At 42.4% G+C, this 13,245-nt stretch overlaps 1 protein-coding gene across 2 annotated transcripts in view; it reads left to right on the forward strand.

Annotated features, from left to right (window-relative positions):
• Positions 1–13,245, forward strand: part of rab11fip3 (RAB11 family interacting protein 3 (class II)) — a 52,186-nt gene that overhangs the window by 30,516 nt on the left and 8,425 nt on the right. Inside the window, exons 5-8 of one of the 2 annotated variants that reach the window (XM_079806647.1) lie at positions 2,363–2,581; positions 7,478–7,612; positions 10,253–10,288; positions 10,664–10,751. In XM_079806647.1, the coding sequence (XP_079662773.1) occupies positions 2,363–2,581; positions 7,478–7,612; positions 10,253–10,288; positions 10,664–10,751 (478 nt within the window). The remainder of the gene's footprint in view (positions 1–2,362; positions 2,582–7,477; positions 7,613–10,252; positions 10,289–10,663; positions 10,752–13,245) is intronic. The other variant, XM_079806648.1, reaches the window with a different exon arrangement.

Genomic DNA, 13,245 nt, shown 5'->3' on the forward strand with positions numbered 1-13,245 from the left:
ATATATTAGGGCTGTCAAAAGATTAATCGTGATTAATCGCATCCAAAATAAAAGTTTGTGTTTACATAATATATGTGTGTGTACTCTGTTAATTATTATTTATATATAAATACACACACATTCATGTATATATTTAAGAAATATTTGCATGTATATACTGTATATACATTTATATAATCTATAATATACATAAATATAAATGTTTTATATATAAAAATCATTTTTTTCTTAAATATATACATGCTTGTGTGTGTATTTATATAGAAATAATAATTAACAGAGTACACACACATATATTATGTAAACACAAACTTTTATTTTGGATGCGATTAATCGCGATTAATCTTTTGACAGCCCTATATATATATATATATATATATATATATTAAAAAAAGTGTTCACTGAGTTCACCAATCAATAGGGGTGTAACGATACACTCGTGTCACGATTCGATATGAATCGCGATACTGAACTCACAATACAATATGTATCCCGATATTTTAAGCCAAAATAAAGAAGAGGGGTTTTTTATTTTTACTTTTTTATTATTATTAAAATATTATTATAATTAGTGTATTATTAACAGGACCCACAAATATTCCCCCATTGCATTATGATACATTATATTCAACATTATATATAGTCATTTAATGTAATGTCACTGAAACTCCGTAAACGTGATTTTTTCCCCTTACACATTACTCGCGCTTTCAATACAGGCAAAATCTCTCCCAGTGCTTGCTATTAATGCACTATATATATAAGAATGAACCATCTAAAATGCTTTGAATAATCATACTATTAAAACTAAATGTGATCTGATGATTTAAATGATGTTTGCGCTCTCACTTTGAAGAGTGGCGTTCCGGCAGCGCGAGCACTTTAGATGATCAATGCAATCAATCACAGCTCTAATCGCAAGAAAGCGTGACAAAATGACCACTCAAACTGCAAATGTTTAGCTCATCCAAGAATTTTAATTCTGCGTTTTCTTACTCGTGTTGTTTTCCGTGTCACCCAATCATGTGAACGTCCGTGTTTACTACAGTATGCGCGTCGTGTTAAATATATTCATCATATAAAGCCATTGTGTCTCTTCAGAAGACTTGGATTTGGATTAGACCACTCGATTAGTTCTTTTAACGATGCCTTTATGACATTTATTGGATCTTTTAAGTTTGAGAGGAATTACTTTAAATGGAGGGACTCCGGTTTCATAAAGAATATCTTCATTTGTGTTTGCAAGTTAAACGAAAAACGACATGATGGTGAGGACATGATGACAGAGTTTACATTTGTGGTAGCCTACATTTGTGAATTATACCTTATAAAAAGACCTTCTACAGCAAGTTGAGCCTTGGATAAAGCAACTCTATATCGCAAATCATATCATTTCTATCAACGATACGTATCGTCACATATTTATATCGTGATATATCGTTTAACGATATATCATTACACCCCTACAGGGCCGTCAATCAAAAAACCGTCTGTTAACACACTGAAACTTTGTTTTGTGCTATTTTCATCATTAATGTTGAATATATTAATGTCCTTCTCATGATCACTGTATTACACTGTCAACACTTCTGAAAACACTGGTGTTGTGCTGTTTTCGTGTGAATTGTGTAGGTTTCATTTAATTTATCTGGAATTCTTCAGACGTTTTTAGGGTTGCCAAGAGATTAAAGTGAATTATCAGATTATCATCCTTAAGACAAATTCTGTCTCGCACACAAAAACACACAAGGATGTTTTTAAGGAAGTATGAGAATTGAAAGAGCAGACATTGAACTAACAAACAGTCAATCTATTGGAATAATAAAGATATTAAAGACTTATAAATATGATGTGGTAAAGTTTTATGATTTCTCCGTAAAACTCAAGGAAGTAATTCTCAAATTGGATAAAAATTAAGGTCATAGTGATGCCATCAAATGCAAAATTATCATATCAGAATGATTTCTGAAGGATCATGTGACACTGAAGACTGGGGTTATGATGCTGAAAATTCAGCTTTGATCACAGGAATAAATTACATTTTATGATATATTCAAATAAAATAAATTATAAATAGTAATATTTCACAATATTTCGGTTTTTACTGTATTTCTGATCAAATAAAAGCAGCCTTGGTGAGCAAGAGAGACTTCTGTCAAAAACATTTAAAACTACTTTTTTAACAGTTTATGTTTATTTTTGTTATATGATTGTTTTATTCACAAAAAGTGAATCTTCCATGTCCAGGTGGAATTCAAGGAACATTACATTTTAATTTCTTATTAAAGAGAAAATATTAGCCTGGTATTTTTCATTAAATATGCCCAGATAACGCATTATATTCCGTGTGCTTCTGCGATAGGTTCACATTGGGCTCTGATTTGAATGGTCACACCGTGGTGGCCGTGATTGGAGGAGAGGAGGAGCACTTTGAGGATTTCGGTGAGAGTAACAACTCTTCAGACCTGCTGCTGGCCAATCAGGAAGAGGGAAGGGCGGTGCCAGATGGGGAGGGAGATGTAGAGCCACTCCCACATACAGACAGCCCGCTGCCCCGCCCACTGATGCTGCTGTCACCTAGGTAACACACATACTGGATTATTTAAGACATAAGAAGTTTCGCATACTGCTTAAGAATTGTGTCGTTTTTACACTCCATATATTTAGAAGACTGATTTATCCTGGGCTAAACTTAGGTATTGTTTATCTGGGCTTTACTGTGTGAGCACCTTGACTACAGACACAAATAGAAATGCACTCTATTTCTAGTTTCCACACAGTGAGAAAGAGAAAGCGAGTCAGCACATTGTGTAAGCCGAATGTCATGTGCATAATTAGAGCTTGTAGATGACATCCTGACCACAGACGACCGTCTCATTTACAGTGTGTGTGATAGACAAAACAAAATGTGCTTGTGTGTCTGTTATGGGCTGTTATGATCTCTCTGAGCAGTGTCTGTATGTGGAAAAAGGTAAATCGGCACGATGTCGTGCTGACTGATTCATTATTTCCCTAGTGAACTATTATTATCGCCGGGTAAAGGTCGAGCTGTTGTGGTTAGTATTACTGGTGGTGTTGTCAGGCGATTGCGGTCCAGCACACACACACACACACACACACACACACACACACGTACACTAGAGAAGAGAGCATGGAAACACGATACACTTTCAAACCTGTTGAAATGAACACACACGCTGCTCCTGCACTGTAGTACTCACCTCTCCTCGGCCCTTCACGTCTCAATTGAATGTTCCCTGTTTTCTCCCGTCCTCTGCTCATCTTTGTTTTAAACACACACACGCTCTCCTCTCCTCATTTCTCCTCTCCTCATTTCTCCTCTCCTCTGTTTATTTCTCCTTTACTCATTTCTCCCGTCATATTTTCTTTCCTCCTCCTCATTTCTCCTCTCCCCATTTCTCCTCTCCAAATTTCTTCTCACCTCTCCTCCTCCTCATTTCTCCTCTCCTCCTCATTTCTCCTCACCTCTCCTCCTCTCCTCTCCTCTCCTCCTCCTCACCTCTCCTCTCCTCCTCCTCATTTCTCCTCTCCTCTCCTCTCCTCTCCTCTCCTCTCCTCTCCTCTCCGCTCCTCTCCTCCTCCTCATTTCTCCTCTCCTCTCCTCTCTCTCCTCTCCTCCTCCTCATCTCCTCTCCTCTCCTCTCCCCTCTCCTCTCCTCTCCTCTCCTCTCCTCTCCTCTCCTCCTCATTTCTCCTCACCTCTCCTCCTCTCCTCTCCTCTCCTCCTCCTCACCTCTCCTCTCCTCCTCCTCATTTCTCCTCTCCTCTCCTCTCCTCTCCTCTCCTCTCCTCTCCTCTCCTCTCCTCTCCTCATTTCTCCTCACCTCTCCTCCTCTCCTCTCCTCCTCCTCACCTCTCCTCTCCTCCTCCTCATTTCTCCTCTCCTCTCCTCTCCTCTCCTCTCCTCCTCCTCATTTCTCCTCACCTCTCCTCCTCTCCTCCTCTCCTCCTCCTCTCCTCTCCTCCTCCTCATTTCTCCTCTCCTCTCCTCTCCTCTCCTCTCCTCTCCTCCTCCTCATTTCTCCTCACCTCTCCTCCTCTCCTCTCCTCTCCTCCTCCTCACCTCTCCTCTCCTCCTCCTCATTTCTCCTCTCCTCTCCTCTCCTCTCCTCTCCTCTCCTCTCCTCCTCCTCATTTCTCCTCACCTCTCCTCCTCTCCTCTCCTCCTCCTCACCTCTCCTCTCCTCCTCCTCATTTCTCCTCTCCTCTCCTCTCCTCTCCTCTCCTCTCCTCTCCTCTCCTCCTCCTCATTTCTCCTCTCCTCACCTCTCCTCCTCTCCTCTCCTCTCCTCCTCCTCATTTCTCCTCTCCTCTCCTCTCCTCTCCTCTCCTCTCCTCTCCTCCTCCTCATTTCTCCTCTCCTCTCCTCTCCTCTCCTCCTCCTCATTTCTCCTCACCTCTCCTCCTCTCCTCTCCTCCTCCTCACCTCTCCTCTCCTCTCCTCTCCTCTCCTCTCCTCTCCTCCTCCTCATTTCTCCTCTCCTCTCCTCTCCTCTCCTCTCCTCTCCTCCTCCTCATTTCTCCTCTCCTCTCCTCTCCTCTCCTCCTCCTCATTTCTCCTCACCTCTCCTCCTCTCCTCTCCTCCTCCTCACCTCTCCTCTCCTCCTCCTCATTTCTCCTCTCCTCTCCTCTCCTCTCCTCCTCCTCATTTCTCCTCTCCTCCTCATTTCTCCTCACCTCTCCTCCTCTCCTCCTCCTCACCTCTCCTCTCCTCCTCCTCATTTCTCCTCTCCTCCTCCTCGTTTCTCCTCTCCTCCTCCTCATTTCTCCTCTCCTCCTCATTTCTCCTCACCTCTCCTCTCCTCCTCTCCTCCTCCTCACCTCTCCTCTCCTCCTCCTCATTTCTCCTCTCCTCCTCCTCATTTCTCCTCTCCTCCTCCTCATTTCTCCTCTCCTCCTCATTTCTCCTCACCTCTCCTCTCCTCCTCCTCACCTCTCCTCTCCTCCTCTTCATTTCTCCTCTCCTCCTCCTCATTTCTCCTCTCCTCCTCCTCATTTCTCCTCTCCTCCTCCTCATTTCTCCTCACCTCTCCTCCTCCTCATTTCTCCTCACCTCTCCTCTCCTCCTCTTCATTTCTCCTCTCCTCCTCCTCATTTCTCCTCTCCTCCTCCTCATTTCTCCTCTCCTCCTCCTCATTTCTCCTCTCCTTTCCTCCTCCTCACCTCTCCTCTCCTCCTCCTCATTTCTCCTCTCCTCCTCCTCATTTCTCCTCTCCTCCTCCTCATTTCTCCTCTCCTCCTCCTCATTTCTCCTCACCTCTCCTTTCCTCCTCCTCACCTCTCCTCTCCTCCTCCTCATTTCTCCTCACCTCTCCTCTCCTCCTCCTCATTTCTCCTTTCCTCTACTCCTCTCCTCCTCCTTCTCATTTCTCCTCTACTCCTCTCCTCCTCTCCTCTCCAAATTTCTTCTCACTTCTCCTCCTCATTTCTCCTCTCCTCCTCCTCCTCATTTCTCCTCACCTCTCCTCTCCTCCTCCTCATTTCTCCTCCTCTCCATTTTCTACTCCTCTCCTTCCTCATTTCTCCTCACCTCTCCTCTCCTCCTCATTTCTTCTTTCCTCTACTTCTCTACTAATTTCTCCTCTCCTCACTCTCCTTGCCTCTCCTCCTCATTCCTCCTCTCCTCTACTCCTCTCCTCCTCCTTCTCATTTCTCCTCTACTCCTCTCCTCCTCTCCTCCTCCTCATTTCTTCTCTACTCCTCTCCTCTCCTCTCTCCCTCCTCATTTTTCCTTTCCTCTACTCCTCTCCAAATTTCTCCTCTCCTCGCCTCTCCTCCTCATTTCTCCTCGCCTCTCCTCCTCATTCCTCCTCTCCTCTACTCCTCCTCCTCCTCATTTCTTCTTTCCTCTACTTCTCTACTCATATCTCCTCTCCTCGCCTCTCCTCCTCATTTCTCCTCGCCTCTCCTCCTCATTCCTCCTCTCCTCTACTCCTCCTCCTCCTCCTCCTCCTCATTTCTTCTTTCCTCTACTTCTCTACTCATATCTCCTCTCCTCGCCTCTCCTCCTCATTTCTCCTCTCCTCTCCTCCTCATTCCTCCTCTCCTCTACTCCTCCTCTCCTCCTCCTCATTTCTTCTTTCCTCTACTTCTCTACTCATATCTCCTCTCCTCGCCTCTCCTCCTCATTTCTCCTCTCCTCGCCTCTCCTCCTCATTTCTCCTCTACTCCTCCTCCTCATTTCTCCTCCTCATTTCTCCTCTCCTCATTTCTCCTCTCCTCTACTCCTCTCCTCCTCATTTCTCCTCTACTCCTCCTCCTCATTTCTCCTCACCTCTACTCCTCTCCTCCTCCTCATTTCTCCTCTACTCCTCCTCCTCATTTCTCCTCTCCTCTACTCCTCTCCTCCTCCTCATTTCTCATCTACTCCTCCTCCTCATTTCTCCTCTCCTCTACTCCTCTCCTCCTCATTTCTCCTCTACTCCTCCTCCTCATTTCTCCTCACCTCTCCTCCTCCTCATTTCTCCTTTACTCATTTCTCTGTCATATTTCCTCTCCTCATTTCTCCTCTCCTTTACTTAACTAATTTCTCCCGTCATATTTCTTCTTCTCGTTTCTCTTCTCCTTTACTCCTCTCCTCCTCCTCATTTCTCCTCTCCTCTCCTCCAACTCATTTCTCCTCTCCTCTACTCCTCTCCTCCCCTCCTCCTCATTTCTCCTCTCCTCCTCCTCATTTCTCCTCTCCTCTACTCCTCTCTTCCCCTCCTCCTCATTTCTCCTCTCCTCCTACTCATTTTTCCTTTACTCATTTCCCCCTTCATATTTCCTCTCCTCTCCTCATTTCTCCTCTCCTTTACTTTACTAATTTCTATGGTCATATTTCTTCTCCTCATTTCTCCTCTCCTCTACTTTACTAACTTCTCCTGTCATATTTCCTCCCCTCTCCTCTTTTCTCCTATGCTCATTTTCCACTCTTAATTTCTCCTCTCCTCATTTCTCCTGTCATATTTTCTCCTCTCTCCTCATTTCTCCTCTCCTCATTTTTCCTCTCATCTCCTCATTTCTCCTCTCCTCTACTTTACTAACTTCTCCTGTCATATTTCCTCCCCTCTCCTCTTTTCTCCTATGCTAATTTTTCCACTCTTAATTTCTCCTCTCCCCATTTCTCTTCTCCTCTCCTCATTTCTCCTCTACTATTTTCTACCCCTATATCTACTTTCTTCGAATTTCTCTTAACTTGTCCTACACTTATTTCTCCCAACGCATCTTCTCCTCTTTCCTAATATCTGCTGTCCTCTCCTCATTTATCCTCTACTAATTTCTCCCATTGTATATTCTCCCCTCTCCTTATTTCTCCTCTATGATCTTTTCTCCTAATTTCTTCCCATTTGTTCTCTCCTCTACTCATTTCTTCTCATTTCCCCTGTCCTCTGCCCATTTCTCCTCATTTCTCCTTTACTTATTTCTCCCGTTGTATCTCCTCATTTCCCTTCTCCTCTCCTCTGGTCTCCTCAGCCCCAGCTCTTTTCCTGCTAGTTTCCAGAGTTTCCTTCAGTCGGAGGCGCTGGAGTTTTTCTGCACTCACTGTCATAAGCAGATCAGTCGTCTGGAGGATCTGTCCACGCGACTGCAGTTACTAGAGATGAATAGGTAACGCGCTCGCAGCATGTGCACGCCTCCCTTGCGTGTGTTGAATTTGACCACTGTACACACACACACTCACTTTCTGCATGTGTGTGCTTCATTAATATGCAGACATCTGCACAGTGTCACATGACTCTTCTTGGTTTTCAGTGGTGCTCAGTGTTTGTACGTTCTGTAGGTGAAGTGTGTGGTGATCATAGATGCTCTGCTGTGGTGTGTGTGTATGTGTGTGTGTGTATATTTGATGCATGCACAATAGTCTGTTGTGAAGTGAATATTAACAATATAATATACAGTAGTCTACGTAATAAGTAAAAGAGCATTGATAGCTTTATTGTAAGAACTCACAGGTAAGCAAATTTATTAAGAGACCGTTCAAAATTACAATTCTGTCATTATTTGCTCACCCTCATGTCGTTCCAAACCAATATGACTTTCTGTACAGCACCAAAAAACACACTCATTTCCATAGTATGAAAGCATTTATTGACCAACTGACATAGATTTCACAACTGAGCTTTTGGAGCTGTGGTGAAGGGGACATTTTTCTGAAAAATTGTGGTCAGTTTGATCACTTAAGCTTTCATATGGCTTCAGAAGACTTGGCTTATTGCACAAAAGTCATAAGGACTAGTGTTAAAAGTCCCTATCTTGATTTGTGGTCTCTGCTGCTGGAATACACTACACAACGTTTGCACAGATTTGTGCCCTGATAGTCTAGATGAGTCAACGCTAGAGCCGTCTGCAGGGTTCAATGACAGATTTCACTGAAAATTGTGTAGTGTTTTTTTTAAGCTTTCTATCCAGTAGTCGAAGATCAAACATGTTTGATATTTTGAGCCGATTTTAGAACACATATTGTTTTAATTTGTTTCTTGAAGGGCTGTGCGATATTGAAGAAAAATGCGATATCCTTGTTAAATAATGCGATATTCGATATGCGATACGATATTGCTTTAAGTTTGTAAAATCTATTTGAATTATATAATATTTTAAAAACTGAGAATGATACCATTTATGTCTTTCACATTCTTTCGAGGAAAAGAAAGCATTGACAGTTCGAGTGTGTAACAAGACACGCAAAAAAGAATGGCTTGTGCGCACGTTTTGGTGTGTGTGTCAGACAGCAGACAACCATGCAAGGAGTTGTTTTCCGCAAGTTATTGTGTTTAATAACTCTTTTTAACGTCAAGCAAATCACATAAGTAACAGTCATGTGCTCAGCCTGTTCTCTGCTATACGCATTGACCTAAAACATAAAATTTTAAAAGCCTATTAAAATCATTCAGATATTGCGTGCCCTTGCGATATGCATATTGCGATATGTACATTTGCGATATTTCGATATATTGCGCAGCCCTAGTTTCTTGTCTCCAGGCAACAAGGCATACGTTTTTGTTGAACTTGTCAGAAAGTCAGAAAGTGTATGATGCCTAGTGTTTAAAGATCTGTTCTGATTTTAAAAGCTGTGTTGTGTATTCCAGCGTAAAGTCATACGGGTTTGGAATTACATGGGTTTTCATTAATAGGTGAACTGTACCTTTAAGAACTCAATTGCAATATTCACATTCGACTTGTGTTTTGACGTGTCTGATTAAAGAACCAAAGAACCAGAACCAAAGAAATGAACTTCTCCAACTTGAAAAAGAGTCTAGTTCATTTTAAAGGAACACTCCACTTTTTTTGAAAATAGGCTAATTTTCCAGCTCCCCTAGAGTTAAACAGTTGAGTTTTACCGTTTTCAAATCCATTCAGCCGATCTCCGGGTCTGGCATTAGCACTTTTAGCATAGCTTAGCATAGATCATTGAATCTGATTAGACCGTTAGCATCTCGCTCAAAAATGACCAGAGACTTTCTATATTTTTCCTATTTAAAACTTGACTCTTCTGTAGTTACATTGTGTACTAAGACCGATGGAAAATGAAAAGTTGTGATTTTCTAGGCCGATATGGCTATGAACTATACTCTCATTCCTGCGTAATAATCAAGGAACTTTGAGCCGTACCATGGGTGCAGCGGCGCAATGATATTACACAGCGCAGAAGAGTCAAGTTTTAAATAGGAAAAATATAGAAACTCTTTGGTCATTTTTTGAGCGAGATGCTAACGGTCTTATCAGATTCAATGATCTATGCTAAGCTATGCTAAAAGTGCTAATGCCAGACCCGGAGATCGGCTGAATGGATTGGAAAACGGTAAAACTCAACTGCTTAACTCTAGGGGAGCTGGAAAATGAGCCTATTTTCAGAAATAGTGGCGTGTTCCTTTAACATATTTAATATACAGTGTTTTGTTCATGGAAAATCCTGGATTGTCCCAAGCAGCCGTATGGAACAGTGATCTGTGGTCTGTTCAAAGCGGTTTCTCTGGGTTCAGGGTTGCGCAACAGGAACAGAATCTCCTTTCACGCATCCATGTTACACCTCCATAAAAACAGTGTGTTTATTTCCGTGCTGTGAGGTCATTACCCTTGAAAGAAGGGCATTGATTCAGCCTTCAACCTCCAGAAAGAGCTGACGGCCCAAACTTCAGCACTTCACTGGGTGTTTTTTGACCTGCGGTTCACAGGTCACGGATGGAAAGAGTTTTTCCCTCTTTCCCGCTCTCTTCCTGACTCATTTCCTGTTTGTTCTCTCTTTTATAGTTCCAGCAAAAGGATGTCCAGTAAGAAAGCCGCAAGGTGAGATCCTCCCTCTCAATGCACCAAACATCAGATTTAAGGACAAAATGAATCTCAAAACTTTGGGAATGTTAGATTACTAGATTACATTCTTGGTCAGTCAGCATCATGCTAGTCGGGCGATGTTGCTTGGGGACTTTCCCATTGAGAATGGGCAACAATTTTCTATCTGTATACTTTATATCGGTCGTGGGCCCTGTGTCTCACCTGGTTGCCCGATGACGGCAACATTGCTCAAAAAGTTGCCCCGTGTATCATCACCTTAAGTTTCCAGGTCCACCAACTAGAAAAACCAGGCTGGACCAGCATGCAAATTTAGCAGGGAACATGTTAAAAATTTTGCTTTTGTTTAAACAGTGTTTTAATGTTTTTCAGACACTTGCAGCAGTCCAACAATCTAGACGTCATGGGAGATCTGACTCAAGACATTTTGGACCTTGCAGATCGTGACATCACAGACAAGGTTCGGAAACTGATATGGATACTTTGCGTCAAACTTGCATCCAATTTGTGTTACATTTGTGACCTTGGTCCAAATGGTGCATTTGATGTGGACTTCTGGTTTTGTGGCTTTAGTTTGTGCTGTGAATTAGTTTTGTCATCAAATGCCAAAAAACCGAAAATAGCAAAAGTAAACAAAAAAGAATTAAGTGCCCCTATTACGCCATTTTAAAGGGATAGTTCACCCAAAAACGAAAATTTGATGTTTTTCTGCTTACCCCTAAGGCATCCAAGATGTAGGTGTCTTCGTTTCTTCAGTAGAACACAAATGAAGATTTTTAACTCCAACCGTTGCTGTGTGTCACTCATATAATGCTTGTCAATGGGGTCGAATTCTATTAGAGTAAAAAAACATGGACAAACAACTTCAAATTAAACCCTGCGGCTCGTGACGACACATTGATGTCTTAAGACACGAAACGATCAGAAACCGAGCAGTATTTATGCAAATATATCACCTCATATCAGACGAACGCTTCAGTTCTCCAGACTGCCATCACTTCCCGTGTGTGAGGTCAAAATTACAGCCGGGTCATAGATATATACATAGATAACTCATTAGTGCCTGCGTGGATCATGGCGTGGATCGCTCGAATGAGGAATCTACGTATACATATCTATGACCCGGCCGCTAATTTGACCTCACACATGGGAAGTGATGGCAGTCTGCAGAGCTGAAGCGTTCGTCTGATATGAGGTGATATATTTGCATAAATACCATTTGGTTTCTCTCAGAAACCGATCGTTTCGTGTCTTAAAACATCAATGTGTCGTCACGAGCCGCAGGGTTTAATTTGAAGTTGTCTGTCCATGTTTTTTTTCTCTAATAGAATTAGACCCCATTGACAAGCATTATATGAGTGACACACAGCAACGGTTGCAGTTAAACATCTTCATTTGTGTTCTACTGAAGAAACGAAGACACCTACATCTTGGATGCCTTAGGGGTAAGCAGAAAAACATCAAATTTTTGTTTTTGGGTGAACTATCCCTTTAATGTAGGGACACACCAAAACCGACACCAAAGAACTTTGGCTGTTGAAAGCCAACTGTGTTGTCGCCTCGCATCCCCTGCGTCAGGGAAAAAATCTGTGCTTGAACAAAAATCTGTGCTTGGTTTGTTCCTGGCTATCGCTTGTAGATATTTGAATATATTCGAATACATTGCTTGAAATTTGATATCCGTTCGAATTAAATTTTTCTCAAAAATGACAGCCCTAGTTCACACCGAACGCCAATAGAGCGTCAAATTCGCGTCTAGTTGGACGCTTGAACATTTTAAATCCACTCGCATATAAATCGAGCGTTTGAAGCTAAATATATGTTGTTTTTTATTTATTTATTTTTATTAAATGCATGAAAACAGTAACAACAATTGTCATCATTGTCATACCATAGTAATGCAATCATACGCCAAGGTCCTTCAGTCTTTCAGTCCAGATTAAGTGCCAAGTCCTTAAACACAGCCACTGTTTTGAATGAGTGACTCCAGGCGGGCCAGCCCCCGTTTATCACGTCACTTAACCTGTTTAGCAGGCTCCTGATTGGTTAACGTGGTGCGAACAGACGCCAAAGTTCATTTTTTTTCAACTCGGGCGTCAGACGCGAATTCGCTTCAAACGCGTGAATGCACAAAAAGCACCAAATAACATCACTCGCTTAAGATGCTCAATTCCAGTCATTCGCGCGAACTAGACATGCGAATGAGGCGAAATCGTGTCCATCGCGCCGCGCTAAACACGTCTATCGCGCCGCATGACCACCAGACTCACGTCAACGCGTCTTTATATTGACTTAACATGGAAATCACTCACTTCAGATGCTTTATTCACGTTTGGTGTGAACACAGCATAACAATCTCCTACAATAGTTTTACATGCATCCCAGATCAAATACACTTTAATTTTCTTATAAAAATCAATGTAGCATCAGCAATTTGTGTCTCAAAACTGTTTGATTCAGTCTCTCTAAACCCGCCTTTCTGTGAGCGTGCTCTGCTCTGATTGGTCAGATGGCCCAGTCTGTTGCGATTGGTCTACCACTTACAGCGCATGCTGCAAACCATAAACCCATTGCCATATCTAAAATTACAGCTCTGGATCTTCCTCAGCACATGATAGAAAGTGAGACGAACAGTAACGATGTCGTCGGTTTTACATATCTATTCCAGCGCGAGTCCACATCCTTTAGAAGCGTATCAAAGTGGATTTGCTTTTTTAGCTTAGAAAACAGCGTCTTCTCAACATGTCGACAACACTAACCAAACTCTTCCAGTCTCAGCTACAACTACAGTGTTTGAGGGTCAAAGTATAGATGTTGCTCATGGGCAGCCAATGAAAATTATAGGCAAATTTGTTATAAACCTAGCAGGAAGTAAGACTGGAATTACTGACCACTCGTTTCAGGCAGTTTAGAATCGGTTCTTTCTTTTGGGAGACAATAACTCAATTTATCTG

The sequence above is a fragment of the Gobio gobio genome, assembly GCF_949357685.1.
Source record: "Gobio gobio genome assembly, chromosome: 23".
In the NCBI taxonomy this organism is placed as follows: Eukaryota; Metazoa; Chordata; class Actinopteri; order Cypriniformes; family Gobionidae; genus Gobio; species Gobio gobio.